This window comes from Protopterus annectens, chromosome 8.part1, assembly GCF_019279795.1.
Source record: "Protopterus annectens isolate FY-2018-M chromosome 8.part1, PAN1.0, whole genome shotgun sequence".
Taxonomy (NCBI): domain Eukaryota; kingdom Metazoa; phylum Chordata; order Ceratodontiformes; family Protopteridae; genus Protopterus; species Protopterus annectens.
In genome coordinates, this window is record NC_056742.1 from 408009437 (window position 1) to 408037366 (window position 27930).

The 27930-nt window shown below is 37.9% G+C and overlaps 1 protein-coding gene across 2 annotated transcripts in view; it reads right to left on the bottom strand.

Moving 5' to 3' along the window:
* The window catches only part of ADCY7 (adenylate cyclase 7), a 2777509-nt gene that overhangs the window by 407516 nt on the left and 2342063 nt on the right, over positions 1 to 27930 (bottom strand). For both annotated transcript variants that reach the window (XM_044081980.1, XM_044081981.1), the window contains one exon: positions 10343 to 10531. In XM_044081980.1, the coding sequence (XP_043937915.1) occupies positions 10343 to 10531 (189 nt within the window). The remainder of the gene's footprint in view (positions 1 to 10342; positions 10532 to 27930) is intronic.

The window sequence follows — 27930 nt, forward strand, 5'->3', positions numbered from 1 at the left end:
AAACAATAGCTTAATTTTATGAAAAGTTTTAAGTTTTGAATCCTGTCATTGTGCTTTTTTATTCTACAGCACTTGGGAATGTAGAGAGGGAGAGTTTTACATTAAATCAACCATAAAACTAAAATACACTTAAATGTTCAGAAGTCCTTTCCCAGGAACATACCCAGAAATACCCTTACTGATGAGTAATAAAAATATTTTAAGACACGGTGGTACAGCAGTAACGTTGTTACCTCACAGCAAGAGGTTCTCCTGTTCGATTCTCGGCTGGACTGCCTTCTGTGTGGAGTCTGCATGTTCTCCCCGCGGTCGAGTGGCCTGCGTAAGACATGCATGAATGGGCATTGGGCTGACAACTCGGCACCATAAAAATCTACTGCCAGTCATTAGTGGACCGGAGTTCCACTGTGGCGACCCCTAACCGGGAAAAAGCTGAAAAGACAAAAGACAAAAATGAGTAATAAAAATATTTAAGTGTGGTATTCATGGAGACTGGTGCCAATGGTGCCAAGAGAAGCAACTATTACTCCCTGTTGCTCCTAAATCAAGTTAGTTTATACTAGTTAAAATTAACCCTAATTCTATTAGAAGTTAACATAAAGGTTTCAAAGTAAATGTTTGTTAGGAATTCATGATATAACAGACTGAAAAAAAGTTATGAAGTTAAAAGTTAACAAAATAACAACAGCTTTAGGCAACTAGATGGTGAATGGAGAGAAGGAAGCTGTAACCCTTGGTAAAATTTAGGGTATAAGTGGATCCATTGACTCCACAAAGGCATTGTTAGAGTAAATCCTGGTTGAAATCCAAAAGTTTAACAACAAGCTAGATGATTTTATAGAGAAAGTGCAAGAGACACTGAAGCTGATGAAATGCTGAAGGATCTTTTGGATAATATTCTGACATTACAGCAAAAGAATAAGGCACTGGAAAAGCAAGCAAAGTTAGAAATGTAAGTAAACAGGACCAGAAGGCTCTAGAGTCTCACAGAAAGAAGACGGGACAGCCTGAGTGGTGTGTGTGTGTGTGTATATGTGTGAGTATACGTATATAGGAAAAGCAAGTGCCATGCATTAACTTAGGCAAACAATATTGAAAATGAGACAGTAAACAGAATATTTTTGCCAGACCTACTGATAGCAGGAAGGAAATTTTATCATACACTGGTGAGGTTCATGTGTTTTGCATTAAATAACCAAATCCGCTCTTTACTTTGGATGCCTGGCAAAATAAATAAGACAGGAACAACAAAAGAGATTATTTTTTACTTTTCAGTCAAAAATGAGGTCTATTTTTACAGGAAACATGAATGAAGTTTAAGGTCAAGCCTTTTTTTTCCTGTTAGGGGCTAAAACGTTTATGATCTCATCAGTAGCACTGAGCAGCAGGTGGTAGCAGCAAAGGAGGTTGAATAAATAGCAGCCCTATGCATGACCTTGAGGAGATAAGTGATGACAAAGCTCTGTGGAGTACTAACGGTCAACAGAAGAAGGGAGGAGGAAGGGATCCAATACTGCAACACTGATCAGTAGGACATGTACTGTTATGGTAAGTTCTTAACCAACTGTACTCTGTTCTTCCTTGGATCACTGTTGCAGTATTAAAAAGATGTATAGAGCAGATGGACCAGAGACAAGGGAGCTATCTACCAATTCTAAGAGGATGGATCTGGTGAAGTTTGCCTTCCTGAAAGGAAACAAAGAGCTGGTCCATTTTCCTGATATATTTTTGTCTTATTAAGTTAGAATCTTAGTTGTCAGTGCACATCGAGAGAGTGGAGGAATCTTCCATTCCTGTTTTATGGGTAGAGTAAGATGGTAGCCAAATGTATAGCCTATTGAGTGACAATTTTCTTAACACGTTAGGCTTGAAAGAGGGGCTTACCATTAATGAAACCCTATTTTTACAGAAGATAAGGACGTGATGGAGGTCCATAAAGGCTTGAAGCTCTGAGACCCTTGTGGTAATCATCAAAAATGTTTTCCAGCTACAGAATTTTAGGAAAGAGTCTGCTGGTTAAAATGATGATAATGTGAGTTTTTGATGCAAGTGAAGGATGCCTCTTAGAAACAATTTAACCTCAATCCTGGAGTAGAAGTGGATATTTAATAGCATGTGGACAGAGAGAGAGAGTAAGTGTACCTTCAAGAAGAATATCTAGTCCAGTATTGAGTAAGTCACAAAACTAGGATAAAATTGTAAGAACTCCCACCTGAAAGGGGGAGTCATGCTACATAAGACACCAAGTAGAAAATGTTTTCTATTTGGAAACATTTTCTACTGGTAGATTTTCCTCACCTCCTGGAACAGAAGCAGCATATCCTCAGAAAATTGGTGTCTGAAAGGGATTAGGATTCTATCATCCACAGTGTCAGATTGAGTGTCTATAAGTTGCACTGAAGCAGACAGCCCTTTGCTGTGAGTAATATCCATTGTGGTTAATTTGTAGTGATGGCCCCAGACCAGATGTAAAAGAAGGGGGATTTCAGTGTTGCCTGGGCTAAAAGGGAATCACAAGCAACATTTCCTGGGGAAAGGGAATTCAGGAGCAAAACAGACTGAGCTTCCTGTTTTAGGTGGAGACAAACAGATCTTATTTGAGGGGTACCCCATCTGTGAATTGTGTCCAAGAAGACTATTCATGAGGATCTTCCATGGACCTGCTTATAGAATCTGCAAGAACATAGTCTTCTGATGTAAACATCCTGTAAGGACAAATTTACCTTTATGGCTTGGTCCCATGACAGAAGAGCTAGCCTGCATAGTTGGTAGGGTTTGGTCTCCTCCCTGCTTGTTGATCTACCACATGAATGTGGTACTGTCTATGAAAATCCTTAGTGGCCCTGGTTCCATAGGTGGGGACACCTGAAGGATTTGAATAAGGGCCTTCATTTCTTTGACATTAACACATTTCCTTTATCTCTTTGGGGAACCACTGGCCACAAAGTAGTGAGGAGGCCATCCCCTGTGCCCTCCAAGTCAGATCTGATGCATCTATTTGTAAATATTGGTTGGAAGTTGGTGGGCGAAAGGGTGGAAACAGATTGAGTTGAGTCTGTGAAATCCAGCAGTGCAACTCTTTCTTCAGAAAGGGAAGAGAGGGATTTGGAAGTCCAGTGGATGACAGTGCTGAAACCAAACTTCAGACAGCACTGGATCTTTCTAATATGACACCTGTCAAATGGCAGCATAGGTACTGTTGATGTCATGTAGTCCAGAGTTTTTAGAACTTCTCTTGCAGAAGTAGAATGCAAGTGGAGTAAGGACTGGAAGTAGACAGAGAAGAAATGAACTTTCTCCTGTGGGAGAAAGGCTATCATCAAGCAGGTATTCAGTCTGCAACCCAAGACAACCATGCCCTAGGTAGGGGTCAAAGAAGACTTCTTGAGGTTTAGGATAAACCCCTGTCTTTCCAGAAGTGAGACAATGAAATTGAGGTGGAGTTGTACAGTGCCCTGGGAGGAGGCCTGGATAAGCTGTTCATCGAAGTATGGAAAAAAGTTGTATTTCCTGGGTTCTACAAAAGACAATGGCTGGAGTGAGACATTTTGTGAAAATTCTGGGAGCAGTAGATAAACTGAAGGGTAGACCGGAAACTGAAAGTGCAATGAAAAAGAACAGAAGCTGCAGAATTTCATGCAATTGGGATGAATAAGGATATGCAGAGGTATGAGTAGAAAGGCTTGTGGAAGGATAAAGGGAAGAAGAGTTTGTAGGGAGAGCATCCTGAAGGATGGCACTTCCAGAAAGGTGTCGAGGTGGGATAATTACATAATGGACCTCTAACTGCCCTCTTTTCTGGGAACTAGGAAGAGTCTTGAGTAAAAGCCTTTTCCTAGGTCCAAAAGGGGCACCAGATCTATGGTGCCCTGGGTGCAAAGATCCTGTAATAGAGCTGGAAAGAAATGAACCTCATTAGAGGGGAGGAAGACCCACTTCTCTGAGAAAGCCTAGGCAATGTCAGCAGCAATAACAATGCCAAGAGCAGACTGACAGATGTGAAGATTCTGCATTTGGACTGGTGGCAAAATAGTCTGAGGATCTTATACTCCTAGATCTGGTTATGTATCCCTAAGCCATGAGGATGAGGTCATACAATGGACATCAGAGTGTATAGAGTCTTTGTCAGATGGATATTAGATTAACTTAGTGAGATAACCCATCAGTACTGGAATGCTGCAACAGTGATCCAAGGAAGCACATCCCTAAAAGCTAAACTAGAAAGACTGGAAGCCTTGTTAAATGCACATGGTTTTAAAGAGGTTAGACAAGAAACAGACAAATCTAATATAAGAAATAGGATTTCTAAACAGTTGTGTAAAGTACCTTGCTTCAAAACTCATAATACCTATGTATCTAGTAATACAAATACAACAGCAAAGACTGCAAAGAATTATTGCAAGGTCATAATCCAAAGTGGGGAGATTATTAATTAGATCTGGTACTGACTGCTGAGACATTTAGAGATTATTATGAAGGTTTATCCATTGCAGAGACTACAAGGGAGGAATATGAGAAAGACATCTGGGAGTACTTATGCAACACATGGATGTCAAGAGTAATAGAGGATTAAGTAAAGAAGCTGACTGCTCCAATGAGTGTCAAGGATATTTGGGAAGTAATGAAAGGACAAGCACAGTGTAAATCTCCGGACAATAATAGTCTACTCACAGAAATCTGAAGATAAAACTAAGTGGTCCCTTATCTGGCTGAGGTATATAATGAAATTCTTACTACAAAATAAATAATTCTTACTTAAAGCTGTCTTACTGAGTTTGTTAAAGGAATGTAAAGATCCATGTGTTATCCCTCTACAGACCAGTATCTACTCTTAATCACAACTATCAAGTTATTTATGTGTACTATAGCAGTGTGACTGGATAAATATATGTCAAAGTTACAAGAAAAGGATCAAGATGGGCTTGTGGGAGGGTAATAACATAAGAAAGGACTTCCAATGAAAGTTGTACAAATGAATGATGACGGGATTAGTAATAGCACATCTGGATGTGAAGAAGGCATTTGATAAAAGTGGAGGGGTATCTGCTGAGGTAAACTTTGCCTCTGAGTTTTGGAAATAATTTATAGAATTAATTGTGGTAATATATTTAGACTCAAATACTTGTATAAAGATGCACAAGGGTGCTTCACTCTCCCTAAGGTTATCACAGGGTACTCACCAGATGTGCCCACCATCACCAATTTTATTTCACAGGATTACAGAATATACAAGACTAATTAGTCCAGTGACTATTTGCACCTTTCTAAAGGAGGGTGAAGCCAGTTAGTCCTTAAGTAAATTTGAGGGCACCAATCCAGCTCTCCATGTTACATTTGAAGGAACACAATGAATCACATTGCTTAACTTGCAGTGAAAATTGAAAAAAAAGTGAAAAAAGGGGGTGGGGTGATGATAATGAGTGAAATTTCTCTCTCCAGTGCATCTTAATTAGCTGATGAAGGTTCAGATCTCTGGTTCTGTTGCTAGCTGTACAAATCAACTTACCGAGAAAAAGGAAGACAAAGGTTTCAGTATCTCTAATGGTATGGTAAGTGATACAAAATATTTGTGGTTTTACAATTACACTCAGTTTACAATTCTTAGCAAATCTGATAAACCAGAGGTCCAATTGTTCATGTTTCACATCAGGGAAGTAGATACCAAACAGAAGACCAAACACAGACTCATGAGGGACTCAACTGGTTACCTCTGTACTACTTGAAGAGGCATCTAACAAACAATGTATATTCTTTCTTTCAGACTTTTAATTAGAGCCATGGACTAGATCAATATGGAAATCTGCTATAAATGGATAAAAAGTAGGAGTGCACGTACAAATAACTTTACTTATGGACAGTATATGGATATATTTGACAAGATGTGAGCAGGATTTGAATAGCTTTCAGAGCTGGAGTAGCTACGTACTTTTTAGGGTAAAAGATTAATAAGAGTAGTACACATTATTTTATGCCGGAGCAAAAATGGAGACGGGACAATCACATGCATTTTGTTTAGTTATGTCCGTAATCCCAAAAGCACAATGCAGCAATGCACTGAACTGAGTATGAACAATGGTACCTACACTAAAGGCTTAAAATATAGTGAACCTTCTGGCCAACAAATTTAGTTCTACCTTTACCCCTCTCTTCCCTCCATTTGTCTCTCAAAATATACCTGAATCCATCCTGCTTCCAGCAGCCAAACAAGACCATGTCCTAAAAGTGACAATATGCCTGGATACAGTTTAAATAGCATGAAGCATTATTTAGTCACCTCCTTAACAACAATGTTCAGTCTCTGTCTCCATACAGATTTTTGAACCAAGTGAATGGAGAACAGTTACAGTCATTCACCTACATAAAGGAGGGCCATCCACAGACCCAGGCAATTATAGATCCATAAGTCTGCCCAGCCTCATATGCAAAGCCATGGAAAGATTTATCATACAATGAATTTATCAGGGCATAGGGAAATTCCATACACTGCACCCGTCTCAGTTTAGATCAAACAAGGGCAAGTCATGATTACTCAACCTGATGGATTTTTTTTGAAAAGGTCACCAAAGCAATGGATGAAGACAAAATGCTACACACTGCATACCTCAACTTGGACAAAGCTTTTGACAGAATTCCCAAATCAGGCATAGTGAAAAAGCTAATTAAACTGGGAATAAACATCTATGTCACCCAATGGATTGCCAAATGGTTCTCAGACAGGACACAAATCAAAGTAGGAGAAGTTACCTCCGCAAAGGGACCAGTCACCCACTGAGTCTCCCAAGGATCTGTGCTGGGACACCTCCTGTTTAGCATCTACTTAGTTGAAATAAAACCAATACCAAAGGGTTCTCACTTATTAAGTTTGCAGATGACTGCAAGCTATGAGCAGTCATCAAATCCTCAGATGACTTGGCCATTTTGCAGGAAGGTTTGACCCAGACAAATAACTGGTGCCCCCAAATCATGGACTCAAACTAAATGCCAAAAATGCATTACTGTATCCTATAGGAAGCTGAAAAGTAAGGTGTACAAAACAGTGTTGTGGCCAGTATTACTGTATTGTACAGACACCTGGGAAGTAAAGGCAGAGCAGATGAGAAAGGTAGAGGTGATGGAAATGAAATGCCTGAGAAGGGTGGCAAGATGCACACTGTGGGACAGACAAAAAACAAGGACATAAAAGCACAAGCTAAAGTAGCTTCAATTGCAGAATACAGTGGTTTGGGCACATGTGCAGAAAAGCAGAAGACAATCTGGTGAAGAAGATTTGGGACAGACAGGAAGAAGGGAAGAGGAAACGTGGGCATCCACCAGCAAAGAGATGGATGGACTGTGTGAGAGAAGAGCTGCAACAGTCAAGCATGAGTGTTGAAGAAGCCAGCAGTATGGCATTGAATCAAGAGGTATGGTGACAGTTAACACAACACCCTAACCCCATGTAGAAAAATGGGAAAAAGGTGGTTGACGATGATGTATCCTTTAGGAAAACATTTATCCCAGGGAACTACCACATTGACAATACACCACTAACAGTAGACCCCAGTTGCTGGAGGATTTGGGAACTAATGTGGACAGTGACCTAATTTTTGACCAACGCGTGTCTGTTTTAAGAAAGTCCTTCCATACTGCACAGTTTATAAACAAAGGAATTATGTCTAGATCTATGGATGTCATTGTCCTGCTTTACTCAGCCCTCATTAGGACAATCATTGACTATAATGCCTCTTTTGGCATGTATCTGTCCAGACACATGCAACAACTAGAACACCCACAGATATACCTTACTAAAAGGATACAAGGTCTAAATAACATGTCCTACATGGACTGACTCAAAGTCTTGTAACTACATTCAATATCCTACAGACTGCTAAGAGGTGACCTGTGTCTGGCATCCAAGGTGTCCTCTGATCCAGTACTGATGGATTTACTGCACATCAGCAAGTCAAATGGCATCAGAAATACTCAGTCTAGGGATCTAAACTTCTTATGCAACGTCAACAGAATGGTTTGTAGGACAGGTGCATCTTGTAGAGGATACCACTGCTGTGGAACAGACTCCTCAGTCCACATAAAACAAAGTTCATCCCTGCCCATATTCAAGCGCAATTTATATCTATAGATGAGAAACAAAAAATTTAGCCCAGAACTGCACCCTGTACTAACAATGGACAGAGGCAGCTCCAAAATGCTTTACCCATGCATGGGTCAACTCAAATTATCTATGGTTTGATCACAGTTATTCTTATTAGGGGTACTATATAATTATTGACTATGAGATGGATAAGGCCAATCTAAAACCAAATGAAATAGGTTATTTTGAGCAAAAAAGGGAAACTGACGAGACTTAAAATGGTCCACAGGGGCAGCTAGCCTAGTTACTTATGAACCTATGAACAAGACTATGGGTTCTTCTGGGAATCTTCCTATATTAAATATATTGCAGTTTGGCCGAGTGAGTCAAAAAAAAAAAGATTAATTTAAAAGTATAAGATAGTATAAGTATCTCAGACACACATTTACACTGCAACAGAGTTCAAATTAAAATATTGTACTTAATGCAACTGAGAGCTTATAATGATAAATGGACATATTTGGCTGGTTTAATGGGCAATGATACAGATGAATGTGCCAGAGTATCTCAACTGGTTATACCACAAGAGAAGGGATAAATAAACAGGCACCACGACCTCTGGACACAGGTACTGTAGGAAATGAAACCAAGGGTGAAGGGGTACAAAAATGATCGAAAGGGATAAAAACTAATTTTATGTGTGGGCACCAGATGAGGTGTGGAGATGCATGGGATACCAGAACCAAATCAAACAAAAGATTGGCTTTGATAATTATTTGAGGTTGTGATTTGAAAGAATATCAAATTCTGTACAATGTATGGGATAAAGTGAACTACAAGGCAGCATTCCTTTTACAGTGATTTTATTGCTAATGGAGGATAGACTTGACCTAATGATGAGCCAAGGGCTAAGTAAGTCTCTATAGCATCAAGAGAGTTGAAAAGGTGGTGGTGGAGGATAAAAGGAGGCAAAGCTGGTCAACGATAAAGAGGGGGAAAACAGATGCTATAAGATGAGATGTTTCTCACTGCCATGATAAGGAATTAAATCTAGATGACTTAAGGTGTTTGCCTGAAAATGTTTACACAATGTTTTTCAATACTCCAGTCAGGCTGCAAAAGATGCTTCCTCAGAGAGACCAGCATGCCGAGGGTGTGCCTTGAACGTATGTAGGACAAAAAAACACTGTAATAGATGCTGTACGTGGTGTGTAAAGGAGGGAAGGTTGAAGAGCAAAAAGTATTCTTGGCATAAGTGTGTGTGTAGATGCCTCCTATGGCATACTTATAATGCACTGTTGTAGTGTCATCTAGAAATAAAGCAAATAATCATGAGAAATATCATAGCTTGTGTACTGTTACACTTAATGGTTAAATATTGCAATTCACCCAGCAATGGAGTGATCATTTTGAACTGGGACATAAAGATGCTGGCTTAACCATTCAAAATAAAAAAAATCATGAGAGAGCATACTGGGACTACAGACCTTGAAAAATACCAGCAGAATGATGTTTACCAGTTGGATAGATATTTTAATGTAGAACAGACATCACATGCTCACAATAAATGTGTGTGTTACTGTTGTGTGTTTCTTGTGCTTATGCTGTGTTCCAAATTTCTTTTTTTATACTGTAAATATCAACCAAGCAGACATGTGCTGTTACTCTACTCACCACAGTACAGTGGGAAAAGCACCAGTAAATGTAAATTTACATCTGAGCTATAGATGTAATTGCTTTTGATTAAAACTATACATGATGTACACTAATCACAAATTTCTTCATTGTGTTATAGTTAGGAATTTTTTACAACTAGATCGATCAAGCATGCATGCTTATATTGGTTTACGTCAAGAAGCTAATAAATCAGAAATTAGAGAAAAAATAAGAAACTTCTTGGTACTGACAACAATGACACAAAATGACAAGATAAATATTTGATATTAAATACAGTTCCCTGAAAACACATTCACATCTAGCACACTAAAACCCACATAAATGAACAAATCAGTTTCAACTTTTGACAAATACTTTATAGAGGCATGTCCACATGTCTCATTATGGGAATTTCATACCCACTCAAAAATTCTAATTACAATTAACTTGTGCCAGGATATCTTTTAAAGTGGCCAATAACATTTAACCCTTTAACAGGTAAAATAAAATAAATACAATGCTACTTTAAGGACTGAACAGTGACAAACTACACATGGTAAAGAACTAATTCTGGCAATAAAATATATAACAGGAAGCCAGGAGTGCCATACAGACCACTTTTAAAGTATCGCTGGTAGTCGAAGCATCACTGCTCAAACTGTCTCGGTGCTGTAGTTGGGCAAATGGTTTTGGTGCTCCCCAAGTTTCCAGATAGCGAGTCACACGCACCGAAGCTCGAACCTTCAGCCCATCATTAGCCTTTGGCTTAGCAAGTTGGGAATTTTGTGGCTTTGGATGTTTAGACTGTAAACAAAGCAAAACAAACAACAAAATAAAACATTGTCAAACTGAGTAAAATATCATTTTTCCCTTTACACTTGCAATAAAAATTTCAACAAATAATCTGCTTTAGAAATGAAAATGATGCGGAGTCAAGACTTTATATACAGGAAAAGAGTTCTTAACTTTTAGCCATAATATAAAACCACAATATAACTGAAAAACTGGATACTGGGTTTATTAGATTATAAAGTATGATTTTTTGGTATTCAAAACAGTTATTTTTGCAGTCCAAAAAACAGGTTTTATTTATTACAACTTTCTGTTCTGTGCTCATATGCAAGACTGACCAACTAATTTACTGACCTGCTTATTTACTGTCTAATTTGGATGGATACAAATACTTTTTTAGTACAGGTGTGTTAGAAAGCCTGCTGCAAAATTAATGCAACATAATTTCACTTTCATACAACTCGTATGACACCACAAAACGAATCAACATCAGTTATAGCAAGAATACTTTTTCATGCAACAGGAAAGTGAAACATTGCTCGAAGTCAATTACACAGGAAGTACACAAGCCAGATATGAACACTTGGAGGGGTATTACTATTCTAACATGCAGTAAATTCATGTAAACCTAAGTCTCTGTGAGGTCATCAAAGGCTATAACATAAATAAAACAACTTTATGTATTACACTTCCTGGCCAGGCTTTTAAGTGACTGGGTTACAGACTTTCATCTCTGGCCACTCTTTTATTACTGTCATAAGGAAATAATACACAGAACAACAACCATGAATGCAGGGCCTTTAAACACACACACACACACACACACACACAGACACACACACACACACACACACACACACACACACACACACACACACACACACACACACACACACACACACACACACACACACACACACACACACAAAATGTATCTTTTTGCTGCTAATTGTTAACTAAACCATTTATGTCTGTAGCTCAGGTTCAAACACAAGCTTGGAAATCCACAGAAATAACAGCTATGTGAGTACATCGAATGATATTTCAGATGGCCATCTGCTGTGTCTATACATTTAGGATATGTTTGTTGATAGCTTTTTTGCAGCAATTCAGCTCAGGTCTCAAGTTCAAATACTTCCTTACTCAATGAGCATAACATACCATTTCAACTTTGGACTAACACGCAGTAACAAGCCTTGTGTTCACCAGTTCTGACCAGCATGGAGCATGCTGAGCTGACATGCAAAAAAAAAAAAAAAAAATTGCACAAGGATATAAAATTATAAACGCATAGAACAAAAACAGGATATTCTTCCTGAAGAACCCTGGGGGGAATATTCAACAGCAGGGACAGTGTGAGGATAAAAAGTAGCCAATGCAGACGTAACTTCTGGAAAATAACTGATATTGGAGCGCCTTCTGTGTGGAGTCTGAATGTCCTCCCTGTGGTCGAGTGAACTTTAAAGACATGCAGGTAGGTGCGTGTATATGTGGGTGTGTCTTCTTTGAAGGCTGGGTGCCGGGCTGGCAACTCAACACTGTAAAAATCTACTGCCAGTCATTAGCGGACCGGTGATCCGCTGCAGCGACCCCTAAATGCCGAAAGAAGAAGATGAGTAATTATGCATCTGTTACATCCCAAATCCTTCTAGAGTGGGCATAAAAATGGAAACCCTCCCGGTTAATATTCATTGACCTCCACTCAATGAAGGATGTGCCTGACAGACACTTTGAAAGGCAAAAGGATTACAAAACAGAATCCTGAAGCAATGCCAAGGGAAGCTCCATGGTGTAGTGCTGGGTAAAGATGCACTTGTCTCCACTGCACACATGTCCACTTTCTTGAGATAAACACTGGAATCAGCAACACTTCTGGAAGAATGGCCTTTAACAGTACTGGATAAAGATGAGCTGACAACACAGTGGAAGAAGGCATGCAGCCGCACGTGTGTGTGTGTGTGTGTGTGTATGTGTGTGTAAATATGTAATATAAGTATAGGCTGGGCTCAGGGCAAGGGTTGGCCCCGTGACAGAAGAAAGGGGATTGGGGTTACTAAATATAGTTTATTGTGCTTCTTTAAATTTTTATAGAGTATTAAAGTGGATAAAGGAAGAAAAAGGGAAATTAATAGTGAGAATGTTTAAATACAATTACAAAAAAGTTCTGGGAGATAAGAATGAGAAAAAGAATAAATAAATGAAAAAATTATAAATTATCAAGAAAAAATAGTAACGTGGAAAATAAAACTTGATTATGTAGAGAAAGATAGAAGGATGTGGTACAACAGTGAGATGAAACAATATTATTATTTAAATCCGTGGGGATATTTACCAAAAGAAGTGATTAAAGCAATTAAAGTAAGGAAAAAGTGATGTACCAAGATATTAGTGTGTCAAGAATTCCTAAGGATACGGGTAATAAATAAGTTACCAGCAAAGGGGAATATGTTATATAAGAAAAGTTGAACGCGTGTGTGTGTGTTTATTTTGTGGGGAGGAACAGACAACAGAGCAGATTTATTTTAAACATAAAAGAGTTGTGAAACTCTGATAAAAGTTGTGTTAAGAAAAATTTTGAGATCATTAATGCAAACAATATATATTTGAATACGATTATGTATGGATTTTATAGGAGCAAAAATAAAGCAAGAATACTTGAGAAGGGTAGATAAGTATTTATTTTATGTAATTTGAGTTATTTAGAATAAAAGACTTAATGAAAAATTATTTAATGGAAAATGGATTTTGGCAGACAAACTGTAAAAAATCAGATTACAGTTGTGGAAGTTGAGTGGGGGTCAATTATGTAATAAGAACAATGACAATGTTATAAGGAAAAATGATGAATACTAATAAAATTGTACATATGGTGGTGCAGCGGTTAGCATTGCCGCCTCATAACAAGAGGTTCTCCGGTTCGATTCTCGGCTGGGGTGCCTTCTGTGCGGAGTCTGCATGTCCTCCCTGTGGTCGCGTGGGTTTCCTTCGGGTGCTCCGGTTTTCTCCCACATCCCAAAGACATGCAGTAGGTGGACTGGACACTCTAAATTGGCCCTAGGTGTGAGTGTGTGCATGTATGTGCCTTCTGTGGAAGGTTGGGCGCTGGGCTGGCAACTCGACACTGTAAAACTCCACTGCCAATCATGAGTGGACAGATGATCTGCTGTGGCGACCCCTAACTGGGAAAAAGCCGAAAGAAGAACAAGACGCTTGTAAATAATGTAGTGAAAACATTCACTATGAAAACACTTAATTTCACACAATGTAAAATGCAGCTTGCTCGTTAATAAAGAAATATATAGATTTTTGAAGAACACAAGACCTGCAGTGGTGGTGCTGCGGTAGCGTTGTCGCCTCACAGTAAGACGCTGTCCGGTTCGATTCTCAGCTACAGCGTCTTCTGCGTGGAGACATGCGTGAATGGGCGTACCTTCGTTGAAGCTTGTGCATCAGGGCTGATAACTCGGCACGTAAAAATCAACTACCAATCATTAGCAGACTGGAGTTCTGCTGTGGCGACCCCTAAAAGCCAAAAGACACAACAAAAAAAAGGAAGGATATTACAAGCACAAATTGGAAGTTATTGGTTGATTTGTATGAGCTTAAAGTTAAGTTAGGAGTTATCCAGAATTTCATTTACAAGAGGGGCAGAAATATCAAAAATATTGTTGAGAACTCCCATCCTAGGATGGAACATCATAGCATGACCAAATATGGTTATGCCATCAGTATAGGTTTATTTACGAATGCAATGTATTAAAATATTTGGCCATACCCAAGGGTATTAAATAGCAATGGCAGGTTTAACTGTAATACAACTGGTGTGGTTATTGCAGCCATATGCCTATGTATAACATTTTATATTGTCAAAATGGAAAGACAATTGAGACACAGAATATATGAGCACATACATGCCATTATCAGTCATTATGAAAGGAATGCATTATACTGGCATTCTTTCCATTGTAATAATTTCAAGAAAGCTTTATTTTTCATTTTGGCTAAAGTAGTTCAAACAACCTGAGGTGGATTATGGTTAGTTACATTAGAATCTAGGGAAGTGTATTGGCAAATAAAGTCGAATCCCACCCTGCCCTGGGGGCTGAGCGACCGTTTCATTGAATAGTATATTGGCTTTGAAGTCATGTTAAAATTCTAATGGATGGAGTACAATTTTTTTAAATGTATATATTTTTATACATATTTTACGTATGGTACACACAATTTATTAACTTTCAAAGGTTTATTTTTAAGGATATATATATATATATATATATATATATATATATATATATTTTAATTTTATTTATTATTTTTCATTTGCCCATTATAATATACACACATACACACACATGCATGCATATATAGTGTGATTTAATTATTGTAATTCACAAGGTATATTTTTTATGTATGATTAGTGATTTTTTAAATGTTCTTCTGAAATCTATGCATTTATTTTATTCATTTATTTTGCATTTGTTTACCGTGATGGTCCAACTGGGACAGTGCCCATTTTCAGCAGAGGCCCGGGAAGAAAAGCTCCAGTCTAAGCTTACATACAAATTATCGCAACAAGTAACAGAAATTATAAACAAGACTGACAAAAAATAAGTGTTAACACATTTACAGGATAAAAATGCAAAAACAAAAATATATACATAGTATCAAATAGGACAAGACATTAAACACTTGAATATAGACAAATATATGGTTGAATTTATATATGTGGAGGAGCATAACATTTGTTAGGAAATTAAGCAGGGAGAATCACTTAGGCAAAGTAGTGCATAGTTAGTAATACTTCCGTGGTGAGAGTTGCAGCTGGGAAAGTAACTACTTACAGAGAAGTAGTGTTGTTAGAAGGGATGTGTTAACAGCCAAATTGTATAAGTAATGCTAAGTTAATAATTAACCTGCAGTGTTACATGTGCAAAGACCAGGATTTAAATAAGTGTCTTTTGAGAAAGATTTTGAAATGATTAAGATTCATTTATAAGACCTACAAGATAAGATTCATGATGCATTTTACATTGTGTGATAAAGTATTTTCATAGTGGATGTTTTAGCTCATTTATTTAATAGATATGACCTTAAATTTTGGTGGTATGTTTGATTAATTGGGAAAGTAATATTACATCATTGTATTTTTAGGTATTTATAACAAGTTGTCTATAAGTTGTATTACTTCTGAAGAAGTTGTGATGTAGAATGAAAATTCTTAACTTCAATTTTATTTAATAACTATATTTCTTGAGGCACTAGTACATCTACTGGTGCTTTGTTTTGTGTAGTTGTGTAATTTTATTTTTATTTTATTTATTTATTTATTTTACATTTGTTGACCGGGCTAGTCTAACTGGATACATGTCCATTTTCAGTAGAGGCCCGGGGAGGTGAGCTCCAAAAACACACAATTACAAAAATGCTGGTACAGTACATAATATAACAAATGATCTTAGTATTATACCTTACTTTTTAACAATCTAAACACGAACACTAAAAAAAATGTTATGCATTAGAATGATGTTTTTATATACATTAGCTTAAATTACAGGATCATGGTCTCTTTGGTTATTAAGGAGAAAGACTGGAGTTAGTACAGAAGAGTAAAAGTAGAGCAGCAACTAGTAATAAAAAGATGGTGAGCTAGTCAGGGTTAGTACAGGGGCATAACCAATGTGTTCTAAGGTAGGTGAGCTAGTCAGGGTTAGTACAGGGGCATAATCAATGTGTTTCTAAGGTATAGTTTCAGTTTATATTCGAAAAGTGATATTGAAGACAGTGACAAAAGTTCACTGGGAAGTAAGTTCCAGTTTTTCCCAACAGTGTTACAGAACAGAGAGTTTCCTGCCAAGTTGTTGGATTTAGTTGTGCAAACAAGTAGTTTATTTGATGAGTGTATGTTTTTAAGATTTTTGTAAGGGGTAATGAGGCTAGAGATTATTGGAGTATTGGTAGGTTGGTAAAGGGTCTTATTGGCAATAGTAAGCTGGTGAAATTGAAGCTGATTTTGTAGCTCTAGCCAACCTAGCTGTTTTAGATTAAGACGGTGGGTTCTAAATGGAGTGCCAGTGGCAAATCTAGCAAGATTATTGTAGGAGATTGCCAGTTTGTTGAGGTTGTTATTTGACAGATTAGTATATATAGGTGAAGCATAGAGGAGTGTAAAGATTAAATGAGTGTGGGCTATAGTGGTTCTAGCTAATGGTGTAAGGTAGGGTTCAATTCTGTACAGGGACCCCAGTTTCTTATTGACTGTTTTTATTGTGTTGTTAACATGAGTATCAAAGTTAAGGTTGCTGTCTATTGTTATTCCTAAAAGTTTGGTGGTTGGGTCAGGAGATATGAGAGTGCCATTATTAGATTTGACTGTAAAATCTACTTGGGTGGACTTCAGGGTAGGAGTGAAAAGCAAAAGTTTTGTTTTTTGGAGTTCAATAAGAGGCAGCGCTGTAAAAAACATTTTTCAACTGTATTAAATGCCTTTTGGGTTAGGGACTGTAGTTGAGATGGTGAAGTGGCTGAGCATATTATTGTGGAGTCATTCACATATTGTATACAGGTAGCTTGAGGAATTGCTGAGTGTAGGTCATTAATAAAAATGGAGAATAGAAGCAGGTCTAATATGGAGCCTTGAGGGACACCAAGGGTAATGGGGAGGTTGGTATCTAGATTATTATCCCATAGAACAGCCTTCTGTCTATTTTCTAAGTAAGACTGGAACCATTTTATAGCCAGTGCATCAAGTGAAATTGGATATGAGTATATTTATAAGTAGCTGGTGGTTAACCATATCGAAAGCTTTAGATAGATTGATAAAGAGTGCAGAGGGAAAGAATGTCGATGTTACGTTTTTGTTTATGCAGTCTGTAAAGGATAAGAGAGCAGTGGTGGTACTATGGAATGGCCTAAATCCATGTTGACAGTTAGCAAGTAAGTTGTTTTGGATTAGGTGGTGTAGTAGTTGCCTATGGATGCACTTTTCCATTACTTTTGCCAATGGAGAAAGTAAGGCTATGGGACGATAGTTTGAAAATTCATTTGAGTTACCAGATTTTTGTAGGGGGAAAATGTGAGAGATTTTCCAGATAGCTGGGATAGTACCTTCATTTATGGTTCTGTTAATCAGTATGGAAATGGGATAGGCTATGGCTATAGCTGCTTTTTGCAGGTATTCTGCAAGTAGTTGGTCAGCTGAGGGGGTGGTTGGTTTTAGTTTTTGGAGAAGGGTGCAAATGAGGGAAGTTGGAACTGATTGCAACTGAAATGAAGGGAGTGAGTTAGTAATGGAAGTTGGCAGAGATGAGCTGTCTGGGGATAGTTGATTGGAAAGAGATTGGATGGCTTCTGTGAAAAAGTTATTGAAGGCATTGGCAGTTTGTATGGGATTCTCAGGGTTAGTGCCTTGCGGGTTTGGTGTAATGGATTGGCCTGGGTGTAGAAGTCTGTTAATGCTTGCTCAAAATCTTTGAGGTTTATTTTGCTGAGTTTGTTGGAAGCAGAAGTTTCTTTTATCTAAGAGAATAGCTTTTTTGTATTATTTCACAGTTGTCTAAATTTTTGTTGGTCTATTGGGTTTTTAGTAGTACGCCATTTAGCCCAGGATTTGTTTCTAAGAAGGATTTTTTTTCCTGGTTTCTTTTGAGAGCCATGGGGCAGGTTTAGTCTTATTTCCGATAGAGCATGTTGGTGCGTGGTGGTCTAGGATGGCTAAGAATTTGGAATTAAAATATTTTATGGCTTCATCAAGTGGGAGGTATTTTACTGGTGACCAATTACATGCCTTAAGTTCACTTTAGAAAAGTTCAGGGTTAAAATGTTTTTTGGTCCATATTGTCCTGAATGTACTTGGGTAGGTAATATTGATCTTATGCCTGATACTATAGGTCACTGAGTGGTCACTTAAATCATCTGGGAGGGTCCCTACTTTGTATGTTTGATGAGGATTATTTGTGAGAATCCAATCTAAGGTACTTTCTTTATTATTGGGTTTGTTAATCGTGGTTGGAGAGGTAATAATTTGAGAAAAGCCATATAGGTTAATATGGGTAAGTAAGGTGTTCAGTTCTACAGCACTTCCAGTCGATATTAAAATCACTGAGAACTATAGTTTCTTGTGGGAGATTTACAGAAAGCCAGCTAAGGATATTTTTGAGGGTATTCATGTTATTACCAGGAGGAAGGTAGATACAGATGATATATATGGATTTACAAGTATTGAGCTGAATCTTAGAAATAAGGATTTTGGCATTATTGTCTAGAGATGGTTTAAGGTCTGAAGAAGCAACTTGCAACCCTGCTTTGTAAATGGTATGTATTAGATGGTATATATTATGTAGTTGCTCTGCAGTATATTCTCTCAATAAAATTACTACTGTGCATTACTAGAGGTGCTTCAGGTAATAATTACCTGAAACTGGCTATTATGCCTTTAAATAAGGCTTCAGTACTACTACTGCTATATGATCTGTAAAAATCTCCTAGATTAAATTAGACTAATTTTTTTTATTAAATGCCTGTTTTATTACAATGTGATACATACATAGATGTGTGTGTTTGTTTGTATGTCTGCGTGTGTGGTGTGTGTGTGTGTGTGTGTGTGTGTGTGTATTTATTTATATATACATATATATATATATATATATATATATATATATATATATATATATATATAATCTTCCTGAGCTTTGTGTTCTTCCTATTGTAATGGCTGGCCCTTCCTCCTAAAACCAACCACCCCCTCAGCTGGCTCTCAAAAGAAACCAGGAAGTTCCAGCCAACTGTAAAACAATATTCTCACCCTCCCTTAATCCAACATGGTATCAACCCTATTTTACTGTGAATTATAAGGAGGTTGTAACTGCCAAGTCGCAGTGTTAAATTAACAAAGGACTACTCCTCTTTAACTGTTTTTACTGCTCCTCCCTACCTTATCTCAGTTCACTGTTCAGGTTTAGTACTGCCCCAAAATCTTGGTAGTTACGGGCACTAAAAGGAGTCATAGAATTCTGAAAACGCTACAAAGTATTGCTATTTACTGTGGTAATATATCCAACTGTGTCTGTGATACATTTTGCTTACTATTTAAGTTATTACTGCTCTGAATTCTTAGTAGCTTTTGGTACTAAATGGAGTTATAAATGTTTGATAGAGCTACAACGTATTGTTGTTGACTGTGATTACACAAGCAACTGTGTCTGCATAACATCTTTACCTGCTCTCTAAGTTGATACTCTATGCCTTACTTCCTTTTCTCTCTCTATATATCTTACCAGCACTGTGTTCCAGCTCGTCCCTGCACCAAACACCTGCATATTCCCAGCTAGACGCCTTGGAACATTAGGGCAAACTAAGGACATTACCTTACAACTACCAGAGAAACCTTTCCTTTGGAAAGACATTGAAAGCATGTACTGATGCTGAAACAAACTGAAACAAGATAAATGTTAAGACTTTATTAGGTTAGGCAAGCTTCTCAGGTAGGCTAGCCAGCAGCCAGCACCCCCCCAGTCCTTCTCTTCTTTCTTTTATATTATCCATACCTCCTTTATTTATCCCCTTCACTCAAACTACTTCATCCTCACTCCCCCTTAGACCCTCAAATCTAGCAGGAGACATCTCCACTGCTATACACTGACTGACCACTAGGTGGCGTCTCAGTACTTAGCTTTCTCAATAATTAACTTTCTGTACTGTATTTTCTACCCTATTTCTGTATCCTTACCCCCATAACTCTGTTCCCAGTTTCCTCGGATTCACTTATATATTAACTCTCCTTGTCCTAAGGCATCCTTATCATTGTCTTCTCCTCTACCTTCCTGACTTTCTTCCTTTTAGCCTCTGAACATTGTCTACATTCTCCTACCTTTACACACCTGCTGAGTCTCCCACTTCACTGATTGTCTTCCTCTATATTCTGCTCTCTTGTCTCAGCTACAAATTAGCACTATAAATCTGAACCTTCCCCTAGTCAATAGTGCTGAAATAATTTGCTCTAAACTTCAAGTCAACAAAAGAAAAGCCATATACATAATTTGTATGTATCTTCCCGCAGGAAATAACATTAATGCACTTGAGAATATCCTCAGTTGGCTCTCCACTAATCTCCCACAAGAAACATTAATCTTAGGTGACTTAAATATTAATTGGAATTCCTGTAACAACTCAAACCCCACCTCCCACATAAACCTACATGGCTTCTCACAACTAATTACCTGCCCTACCAGAACTAATAAAATCAATAACAAGGATACCACTTTAGACTGGATACTTACTAACACCCCCCCCCAACAAACCTATAAAACTGGCTCCCTTCCAGACGATCTAAGTGACCACTCTTTAATATATATTATTAGGCATAAAACCAATCTAATTTTTCCAAACACAGTCAGAACATTACGTTCTAAAAAGCAATTTAACTCAGAATCCTTTCTGACAGAACTGAGACAATGTAACTGGTCTCCTCTAAAATTTCTTCCTCTTAATGATGCAATACAGTACTTCAATTCCACATTCTTTGCTATTCTTGACCGGCACGCACCAATACGTACTATCAGAACCAAAGCCAAACCAGCCCCCTGGCTGACCAACAATACTAGACAAAAAATCATTATCAGAAACAAATCCTGGGCAAAATGGCATACCACTAAGAACCTGGCTGACCATCAAATCTTTAGAGAATGTAGAAATAGTACAAAAAAAAGCCATCCTGACAGATAAAAAGAACTACTACCTTCATCTACAACAAGCATCCAAAAAGGAACCTAAAAAATTCTGGACCAGCATTAATAATCTTCTATCCCCAGGGCAATCTATAACACAAGACTCTAACCCAGACAATCCCACACAAACAGCTAACGCTTTCAACTCTTTCTTCACAAATAATATTCAAACTCTTGCTAGTCACCTATCTCCTGATACCTCTAAGCTACTTCCATCTTTTGCTAATCCACCCCCCACATTTCATCTACTACCTATTCCTACTTCCTTTATCTCATCCTTACTCCAAAAACTTAAACCTACCACCCCCTCCGCAGACAAACGTCCTGCTGAGTTCCTGAAAATAGGAGCTAAAGCCATTGCCTATCCCATTTCTATTTTGATAAATAGATCTATTAATGAAGGAACTATCCCTTCAATCTGGAAGATATCTCATATCATCCCAATACACAAAGGGGGAAACTCTAAGGACTTCTCTAACTATCGTCATATAGCACTATTATCCCCCATTGCTAAAATTATGGAAAAATGTATCCATAAACAACTGCTAAATCACCTTCTACAAAAAAACCTACTAGCCAATTGTCAGCATGGTTTTAGACCTTCCCACAGTACCACCACCGCACTGCTCTCATTTACAAACTCCATCAACTTTAATCGCAACAAAAATAGTCTTTCATCTGCACTCTTCATCGACTTATCTAAAGCCTTTGACATGGTGAACCACCAACTACTTCTGCACATTCTGACTTCTCTTTCACTTGATACTCCTGTCATAACTTGGTTTAAATCTTACCTTGAAAACCGACAGCAGGCAGTACTTTGGAAAAATTCACTGTCTGATCATCTTCCCATCTCTCTTGGGGTGCCACAAGGCTCCATCTTAGGCCCACTTCTTTTTTCCATCTTTATCAACGACCTGCAATCAGCTATCCCAAATACTATCTGTATTCAATATGCAGATGATTCTACCATTATCTCTACATCTACCTCTCAAACAGAACTCCAGTCTCTTTCCCAAAAAGCCTTTAACACTGTAGAACAATGGTTCTCACATCGCTGCCTACTACTTAACCCCAAGAAAACTAAACTGCTTCTCTTCACACCTACCCGAAGGCACATCCCCTTACACTTCACTATCACATCCAGTGACAGTACTATCATTTCTCCTGATGCTACCACAAAATTATTAGGAATAACAATAGACAACAATCTAAACTTTGACAATCATATCAACACTACTATAAAATCACTGAACAAAAAAATAAGAACCCTATACAGAATCAAACCCTTTCTTACTCCACTTGCAAGAACTACGTTAGCCAGAACTTACCTAATCTCTACTTTACTCTATGCTTCCCCCATATACACCAATCTATCAAGGAAAAACCTCAATAAGCTAGTAATATCTTACAATAATATTGCTAGATTTGCTACAGGAGCCCCTTTTAGAACACATCACTGCCTGAACCTAAAACAACTAGGTTGGCTAGAACTTCCTAATCAGCTCGAACTTCAACAACTCATAATAGCCCACAAAACCCTGCACCAACCCACCAAAACTCCAATACTCTCTTGCCACATCACACCTTATTATAATCAGAAACAGCTACGCTCTTCAAACAATCTATTGATCAAAACAACCATATCTAATAACTCTGCAGGTGACTGCCTGTTTTCAAACTTTGTTGGAAAAAATATGGAATAAACTACCCTCGGATATCTCATCTCTGACTTCTCTCCCACTTTTTAAAAGGAATCTAAAACTGTATCTCAATACAAAATGGCTATGCCCCTGTAGTAACCCAGACTAATACTATTTATTTTCTTGTCTTCTGCCATTTTGTTCCCTACTACACCCTATAACTCAACAGGGCACTGCCTGTTCTCCAACTTTGGTGGAAAATATGGTATAATCAACCCTCAGATATCTGATCCCAGACCTCTCCCCCACATTTTAGACCCATCTACACAGTACCTCAATAAAATGGCTATGTCCTAATAACTCTGCAGGTGACTGCCTGTTCTCAAACTCTGTTGGACAAATAACGAGACTTACTCTGTTCTCCTTTTTTCTTTACTTTTTCTTCCCTATTTTTTTCTCTCTACACCCCTTTCAGCTTTTCTTTATCTGTCATTACACTTCAGCATTCCTCTTATAAAATTTATGTATTGATTTTTTGTATTGTAATGATTATTGTGAAGCACATCACGTAGGTTGTAGTTTATGTATTTTTTGGTTCTAAGATTGTAATTTGCAATTTCCTGAAAAAAATATATATATATACTAGTTGTTTACTGTTAGTTTTATATTTGTTATTACTTCTTTTGTAACACCTTCTTAAACCATGTAATACTCATTGGAGCTTTTCTCCCCGGGCCTCTACTGAAAATGGACATATATCCAGATAGACTAGCCCGGTCAACAAATGTAAAATAAAATAAAATAAATTATATATATATATATATATATATATATATATATATATATATATATATATATATATATATATACATATATATATACATATATATATACATATATATATATATATATATATATATACACACACACACACACACACACACACACACACAGGTATATATATATATATATATATATATATATATATATATACATATATATATATATATACATATATATATATATACATATATATATATATATATATATATATATATATATACATATACACACACACACACACACACAAATCTGCATTCACATTCATATAGATATAAATAAAACATATGAGAACCTGGAGTTTTATGAATACTGAAGCAATTTAAGATATTCTGCATAAAGTACAGTTGTTTAAAATCTTACTATAAGTGTAGATGTTCTGTTTATTTTTTACAACAGAGATCCCCTGCCTAGGTAACGCAATGCCCAGCCATTATTCCAAAGCCTTTAGGTTGTAATGGGTACGCCATACATCACACGTATGCTCCCCGTACACGGTGTAGGGTATAAAAGTGACATCCGGATGTACTATCCTCAGAACTGAAAAGCCCCAGTAGGAACAGCAATCGAAGGATATAAGTAGGTAACACGTACATCCAGAAGGAAAAAGGACGTGGAAAAGGAGGGAGGGAGTGAATACCGCACAATGAAGAGACGGACATCTAGTGTTATGGTAAGATTTTACACAGCTGTACTATGTCCTTCCATTTCACTGTTGCAGTATTCCTAACATGAGGGAGAGCACAAAGCTCAGGAAGAAGATTAGAAGGAGGAAAGGCCAGCCATTACAATAGGGAGAGCACAAAGCTCAGGAAGAAGATTAGGAGGAGGAAGGGCCAGCCATTACAATAGGGAGAGCACAAAGCTCAGGAAGAAGATTAGGAGGAGGAAGGGCCAGCCATTACAATAGGGAGAGCACAAAGCTCAGGAAGAAGATTAGGAGGAGGAAGGGCCAGCCATTACAATAGGGAGAGCACAAAGCTCAGGAAGAAGATTAGGAGGAGGAAGGGCCAGCCATTACAATAGGGAGAGCACAAAGCTCAGGAAGAAGATTAGGAGGAGGAAGGGCCAGCCATTACAATAGGGAGAGCACAAAGCTCAGGAAGAAGATTAGGAGGAGGAAGGGCCAGCCATTACAATAGGGAGAGCACAAAGCTCAGGAAGAAGATTAGGAGGAGGAAGCGCCAGCAGAGCCCTCTAGGAAGCCATGAATAATGGTCATGGCAAAACCAGCTGTGGCCCTGGATATGCCATCCAACTTATAGTGCTTGGCAAAAGTATGCACAGAAGTCCAGGTAGCTGCCTTATGAATACAATCAGTAACCAAACCCTTGAAAAAAGCACCAGAAGAGGCTACGGCCCTAGTAGAATGACCCTTAACAGAATGAAGGAAGGCTCTTCCCATGAAAGGAATAACAAAAAGGAATGGCTACTTAATCTAATAAGGTATTATTTTCATAAAAACAGTGCTACCTGCAATACTTGTGAAAAGTTACTTTGGTTAGGGATCATGCAGGTATGTACCAAAATACTGAAGACTAGTTAGTTGAAAAATGCAGTGTTACACTAGACTGTATAGTATTTCAGCACTTTAATAAATGTTGGCATGTCTTTCACTGCCCAGCAGAAACAATATATGTTACAAGCTGTCCATTTCAGAATTCCCATGGTCCCCACTTCCATCCTGCAGTTTTCACCACCTGTTGCAGGAGTCTATCAATTTACTACTCCATCTGTGAAAAAATGCCCCTTTATCTCCCTCTCGCTCCCAAAATGCCTCTTATGTAAGAAATGTACCCTCTTGTTTCTCTGCTGCATCCTGTCTCTGCTCAAATCTTATTTAGTCATATGAAGTATTTCAAAAGCTACATATTTTCTCTTTTCTCCAGAAAACATTACAAATCCAGATTATTCACTTTCTTCTCTCGTGGCCTAACTTCCTTATAATGGTCAAACCCATATTATCGGTGTTACAGTGTGTGATTTTTTTTTTGGGGGGGGTTCACCTCCAGACTCTGCTAATTACATATAAAAACTCTGAGATCACACTACAGTGGGAAACAAATTTCTGTACCCCCATTGTACCATGACCTCAGTACAAATGGTTTGATGTTCTGTAAAGTTGATTATATGTGTTCGACCATATGAAGTTTGCTTATCAGAACTAACAAAATATTTAAAACTGGTCTGAGCAAATGTAATTTGAGAAAGATCATGTCTGACAGGATGGGGACTACAAAATGGACAGAAAAAAATATTGATTCCACTTTACAATAACAAACATGAAGATGTTCTCGTGGCTCGTATGCAGTGAATACTTTGGATCCAAGTGCCTGTACATAAAACAGCTTATAGCTAAAAATTGAGACATGCGATGGACCTCTCTATTTCAGTATGGCTGCTTTAAAAATCTATTTGCAGATCCTTCCTGCCATCAGTTCCCAACAGACTTTAAGATGTGAGTACTGTGTGTGCTTCATTAATGACTGCAAAATAACCACTGGTAAAACTTGCCTAAAAGCAGTGCAAATGGAATAGGAATGTCTTTGTATTTTAAAGTCTGAGGAAGTATTGTTGGAGATGTGAAAGCGCTTACTTTGTGCAATAAAGAATTTGATTTTTAATATTTAGAGGTTTGCTTCGATTGTTGTGGAGTACTTGCCTTTCTCTTTTTCTCTTTGGACTGCTTTTTGCTTGGGGGTACCTTAACCTGGAGGTGTTTCTTCTTTTTTGCGTATTTGGAGTTTATTGGTTACACCCAGGGACATGACAGAAGAAACCCATTTACAACTAACTGGAACTGCTGACATTAATGTGAATGCTGACAGGTTTAAACAACCATTAACAACTGAAGGTAATCCGCTTTTGCGGTTATCATACCTGGAATTAGCAAATAGTGCAACGAAACATAAAGGTGAAACAGTTAACATCAATGCTTTACAGTTAATGAGGAAACTTGAAGATGTATTAACTAAAATTAAAAATGACTAATGACAGAAAAAACATATGGAGGCTTGCATTTCATTTAAGATTGTTCCGAGGGGTCTCCGTATCCTTAAGATGCCAACGTTTGGTTCTACATATCCTCGGCTGCTTTCCAAATGGCAGAAACTTAATTTAGAGACCAGCTACGGCTACATGGAGCTCTTGATTGAGCAATATGATTTAATAGAAAAAGAACTGGGCATAGAGGCTAGTAAATTGGAGCATGAATTAAGCCTCTTAGTAACGAACACCCATAGGGATGAGTTTCTAAATGAATTAACCACTTCTCTAGTATCATTGGACAACAGGCTGATGTTAGCCAAAAAGAAGAAGCTAAAGAGAGACTGCCTCGATTTCAGCAAGGGGAACGTCTTCTCTTGGCCGAGAGAATCCACCCGGACCAGAGATACTGTTTCCCCACACAATGGGATACAGACATCAGTAGAGCACTCAATTCATTCATCTAATTCCGCACAGATGACATCACTTCTGCCCGAAGGTGGCAAGATACTACATGAAGAAGCGGCGACTTTGAATGTGAATATTGAACGTATGGCTCCGCAGACTTCTTCTTTGAAGGAGCCAGTAGTAAGGAGAAAGGTTCACTTTCCAGAACCAACATCAGTGATTACATCCAAGGACGTTTCCTCGCTCCATTTTCCGCTACCGTTTTGACCAACCAATCGACAACCATGGAGCCCACACTACAAGGGAAAGAAGCGGAAAATGTCGGGCGAGCAGCACAAATTTCAGAGGAAGACTCACAAGCCAGTGAACAGGACTTAACAATTAATCTTTCCAAGTATGTATTAACACCTGCTGAAAAAGCAGTTTTAAATAAAGGCCTTTCATTTATTCCATCGCAGAATGTTGATGTAAGTGATCTGATTATAGATTTAAAATGTTTTGCTAGGAATGGCTTTGGATTTACAGTATGGGAATAGCACTTTTGATAGTAGACAAGATTTGTTTTTAGGAAACCGTCAGTATATTACACCAAATCTGCATCCATTATTAGAAAGTTTTGAGAAAGCTTGTGCTAATGATTTACTTACAGCCTTTCAACAAGATAAACAATGTTTGAAACCTGAATTTTATAATTTAAATAGAGATGAAAAACTAGCTTTGAAGAAGTTACAGGACAATGACTTAATTGTTATCAGACCTGCGGATAAAGGGGGAGCGGTGGTCTTGTTAGACCAAGATTATTATTATACCAGTA